Genomic DNA, 1968 nt, shown 5'->3' with positions numbered 1-1968 from the left:
TTAATAAAAGATACAAATTATTGTCTTAATTATAATTTTGTACTTTTAAATTTTGTTCTTTGCTTATACTTATAAATATATTATTACTTTACAATTCACATTATTTTATATTTATTTATTTTGCTATTTAATTAAGTGAGAGTGTGGTATTGGTAACATTGCAGACATGAGGATAGCAAAGTAAAAAAATAAAAACCAACCTTCAGAAGTTGGTTCCTTCTTCCCATTTTGTGAGTTCTAGGAATTAACTTGTATTTGTAAGATTTCAGACGTGGGGACATGTCTTGCCAACTCATCTCATCAGGCCAAGCCTCATAATTTAAAACTTTATCCTTAGTGACAATTGGGTATGTATTAGATAAATAAATGTAAATGAACATTTTTTACTTGTACCACATTTCTAGCATTTCTTCTTAAATAATTTTGAAGGAATTACTGAACATAAATGTACAAAAAAAGACAATTTCAGTAAACCATCTATTCTTGATGCAATTTAAAGTAATACATTCATAACGGTCCTTTTATCAGTATTAAATGAAAGGAAGAGGCCTATTTATAAATTTCTTCCTGTACTTTCTTCATCATAGCTTTGATCTGGCAGGAGCTGCACTGTCCCATGGCTTTCCTGGAGGATGGGAACCACACTACAGTGACAGAGTTCATTTTATTGGGTTTAACAGATGACCCAGTCCAAAAGTTGTCCTCTTCACCATCATCCTGTGCATCTACCTAGTGACTGTGTTTGGAAACCTCAGCACCATCCTTCTCATCAGAGTCTCTTCCCAGATCCATCACCCCATGTACTTTTTTCTCAGCCACTTGGCTTCTGTAGACATTGCCTACTCTTCTTCTGGCACACCCAATATGCTTGTCAACTTCCTGGTAAAGCAGAATACCATCTCCTACCTTGGATGTTCTATTCAGTTTGGATCAGCAGCTTTCTTTGGGGCAGTTGAATGCTTCCTTCTGGCTGCCATGGCTTATGATCGGTTTGTAGCAATCTGTAACCCACTGCTTTATTCCACTAAAATGTCCACACAAGCTTGTATTCAGTTGGTTGTAGGATCTTACATAGGTGGGTTTCTTAATGCTTCTACCTTCATCCTTTCCTTTCTTTCTTTTATCTTCTGTGGACCAAATATTATCAATCACTTTTTTTGTGATTTTGCTCCTTTGCTGGAACTCTCTTGTTCTGATGTCAGTGTCTCTGTAGTTGCTACCTCATTTTCTGCAAGCTCAGTCACTATGCTAACAGTGTTTGTCATAGCAGTCTCCTACACCTACATCCTCATTACCATCCTGAAGATGCGCTCCACTGAGGGTCGACAAAAGGCCTTCTCCACCTGCACCTCCCACCTCACTGCAGTCACTCTGTTCTATGGAACTGTAACATTCATCTATGTGATCCCCAAGTCTAACTCCTCCACCAATCAGAAGAAAGTGGTCTCTGTGTTCTACATGGTGGTGATTCCAATGTTGAACCCCCTTATCTATAGCCTTAGAAACAATGAGATTAAGGGTGCTCTGAAGAGACTGCTTGGTAAGAAAATATTTTCTTAGGATAATCTGTTTTATAAAACCTGATACAATAATGGCAATTATCCCAGAATAATGAGAACATCATATCAGATTTTGTCCTTTATCTTCTTGTTAGTCTTTTTGTACTGATCTCCCCCTTTTCACAGTATGTATATAGCTTTTACTGCATTTCTCTTGTGTATGTTTTGTGTTTTGAAGAATATTATACAATGTAGTGTGTGTACATTTGTGTATGTGTGTTCATTCTATTTTCTATCTCGTCTCATTACAAATCCCTCTCCTACATATGCAACTGGTCTTTTTGCCAAACCCGTCTTGTGATATCTGTACATACTTAGATATTTAGGCTTCAACTGAAGCATGGTTAACCTGTCAGAGGCTGCACCCTTATAGAAAACTGACTTTCCTTCTTTTGGAAGATATCAGTTG

The 1968-nt window shown here is 36.9% G+C and overlaps 1 protein-coding gene across 1 annotated transcript; it reads left to right on the top strand.

Moving 5' to 3' along the window:
• Positions 1–616: 616 nt before the first annotated feature.
• LOC308417191 (olfactory receptor 5P60-like) lies at positions 617–1560 on the top strand (the record flags this gene model as incomplete). Its single annotated transcript, XM_080912346.1, is given in 2 exon segments — positions 617–695; positions 698–1560. Coding segments are annotated over 2 exon segments (942 nt in total).
• Between the last annotated feature and the right edge of the window lie 408 nt (positions 1561–1968).

Source organism: Micromys minutus (genome assembly GCF_963924665.1).
Source record: "Micromys minutus genome assembly, chromosome: 2".
In the NCBI taxonomy this organism is placed as follows: domain Eukaryota; kingdom Metazoa; phylum Chordata; class Mammalia; order Rodentia; family Muridae; genus Micromys; species Micromys minutus.
The sequence above is the reverse complement of the archived record's forward strand: the minus strand, read 5'-3'. Positions and strand labels throughout refer to the sequence as shown.